Below are 3,008 nucleotides of genomic sequence, written 5' to 3'. Positions count from 1 at the left end.
CCTTTAGGTTACTAAAGCACCAATGAAATTCCCTTTAGTACTGTAGAAATAATGTTCCCATGAATTTCCGAAAAAAGATACATTTTGAATCCCTTTATCCCTAACTTAGAATCAATATTTCCGAGACACGCCTTAATTTCGACCTCCATCCTGGATTTTCCAACAATATTTTTCTCTTACAAAATTTGTTTCAGGGTGACTTTGAATTGTTCACTTTACATTACTGGTACGATTATAACTTTGGATATATTGATCTAGGATAGCCCACCATTCAGATACTGTTCGTGCCGTGTGAACCGATATTAGATGTAAATCACTACTAACGATCACTAAGGCCGACTCGAATTACTGTGAGCCTTTTCTGTTGTATTCATTATAACATCAGTATCTTATCTTTTATGTATAACTGCTGCAATTTTGTATCCAACTCTTCAAAATGTCAGAATGCTCTTGGAATGGAAAATGGTGCCATCGCGGATGGTCAAATTTCTGCTGCATCTAGCTTTGATTCTTATCATGAACCCAAACGAGGCAGATTACATTTACAAGCAAGCAACACTCAAGCTGGTTCGTGGACTTCTCTCGTAAATGACCATGATCAATGGTTTCAAGTAGATCTGGGAGATCAATACACAAACGTAACTTGTGTTGCAACACAAGGAAGACACGGCCTTGACCAATGGGTGACAAGACACAAGCTACAGTACAGTAATGATGGAACTAACTTTGAATACTACAAAGATATACAAGGACAAAACAAGGTACAGTGTAGCACCTAAAAGGGAAGAGGTAGGTGTGTTGCGAATTATAGCATCGAATTAGTAGGTTTTTTCTTCTGGCTTTTTAGTTTGTGAATACAAAGGATTTACGTGAACCATAGTTCATATAAATGGACTGGTTATGAAACTTTGGAAACTTGAAAAGCGACAAACATCACGATGAACAATCTTTTGTCTTCGGTTCACAAATGAGTTTTGAATAAATTAATTGAAACTTTTGATTGGCTGTCTTTTAGAAAGAAGGTGTGCATGGTCAAGCCCAAAACAGCAAACTAAATCATGAAACAAAGAAATCGGTCGAGTTTCATAACCTACTGCATATATTAAATATATGCGTGAAGTGAAATGATCGTCTTAGGATATAATAGGGAGCTAACGACATGCTTTTCAATTGATTTAGGAATTCATCGGAAACGCAGATGAAAATACTGTTATCAATTACAAGCTCAGCCCTCCAATCACTGCTCGTTACATCCGGTTTCAACCTACAGATTGGCATAATAACATTTCCTTGAGAATTGAGCTGTACGGTTGCACAGAAGGTAAATAAATCATAGAAATAGTTGTTGTTGTACTGTACTATTTGGAAGGTTTAACTTTACCCAACTGTTTTACGTAACAGCAATATCGGTGAATGATACGAAACACCTACACTTCTTAAGAAGATGCACTCAGTGAAGTGACGTCATTAGTCACCATGGCAACAAAACAGTTATCTTAAAACACATTTAGTTTTTGCTTAAAAGCTTATGTCTCAAAAGCGAATACAATAACCCTCAACTTTAATTACTGGAAAATGATTAGCAGGCTAAGATAAAAGTCTTTGCAAGGTTAAGAAAATATATCTGTAGTCGATTCATAGCCACCTTCATAATTTTTAATTTTATCCCGGCTAAAATTAATGACTAAAAGAATGACGACTTGACAAAAGTTACAAAAAGATTAACGGTGCCTTGCTACTAGAAAATACCAAGTAAATCCTTAATCATTGCAATTTACAATTGATATGAATTTCTAAGGGTGCTTTTCGGCTCCTTGCCTGCATGGGCGACCCTGTCAGTATACAAGGCCTCCAGGAGTTTGATGTGCATTCTCACAGTTGAATCGAGGTTCCACTAGACTGTGTGGGTGTTATTTCCATTACTGCCATTCTGACCCCAGTTTGTTGAAGGGTGGATAGCGCTATCCACTGGATAACTCAATGGGTTTTGCTGTTGTTTATCCGCTGGATAGTGATTTATCCGGTGGATAGCGTTATCCACCTTTGAATAACCAAGGCCTGGTAGATATTATCAGAAATCCTCTACACTGTAAATTACGCTTTATAAACAAAAGTTCATAACCTCGAAATCTCGATCTGCGATGGAATGAGGTCCATCATTTTAAAGTCCTGTCTATTTCTTTTTGCGGGAACAAAGCGTAGCGGGATTGCGTTTGGCGCACGATTTTGCATTTAGCATGCAGGTGCATTCCCTCGTGCGAATACTTCATTGCGGACCAATCAAGAGAGTCGCGATCATTAAGCCCAATCTGATTGGCCATTAGCTGGCGGGACCTGTACATGTGTTCTAGATTTAGATAATGCCGTAAACTGATGGGCCAAGACCAAATGAGAGATATCGACACTTCTTCTTTTCAGTTTGTGCCTTTAGCTTACGCCATGCAGATTTTATCCATATTTTAGCTTGTCAACTGCCACTTGGGATGGCAAACGGCGCTATTACAGATGAACAAATTTCTGCTTCCTCTACATTTGACCCTGGACATTACGCAACATATGGGAGATTATTTTACATTTCAGGGACAGCGGCTTGGGTAACTAGCCAAAGTGACCCTGATCCCTGGTTTCAAATTGATCTGAGAAACCACCACACTAAAGTGACACGTGTAGCGACGCAAGGAAGAAGTAGTTCGTCTTATTGTTGTCAGTGGGTGACAAAATATAAGCTGCAGTTCAGCACTAATGGAACTAATTTTTCATATTACAAGGAACGCGGACAAAATACAATTAAGGTGACGTACGTCAAGATAATGGTTAGACTATATTCAGTAACTCAAGTTCGACTTAGCTCCTATCCAGACTAAATGCCTTTTAAATTAATTTGCAAACGTATACTTTTTGATGCGTTTTCGCCTGTCGTTTTCGCACCCCGGCTGGACCAACACTCACCCAGGATTTTACTTTCTTACTTACTTCTATTACTTACTTACTTACTTACTTACTTACTT

The 3,008-nt window shown here is 38.4% G+C and overlaps 1 protein-coding gene across 1 annotated transcript in view; it reads left to right on the top strand.

The window, feature by feature from the left end:
* The first annotated feature begins 455 nt into the window (after positions 1-455).
* Positions 456-3,008, top strand: part of LOC137968041 (lactadherin-like) — a 21,182-nt gene continuing 18,629 nt past the window's right edge. Inside the window, exon 1 of the mRNA XM_068814664.1 lies at positions 456-761. Coding sequence (XP_068670765.1) covers positions 456-761 — 306 coding nt within the window. The remainder of the gene's footprint in view (positions 762-3,008) is intronic.

This window comes from Montipora foliosa, chromosome 1, assembly GCF_036669935.1.
Source record: "Montipora foliosa isolate CH-2021 chromosome 1, ASM3666993v2, whole genome shotgun sequence".
Lineage (NCBI taxonomy): Eukaryota > Metazoa > Cnidaria > Anthozoa > Scleractinia > Acroporidae > Montipora > Montipora foliosa.
This window is presented reverse-complemented; position numbering and strand designations above follow the sequence as displayed.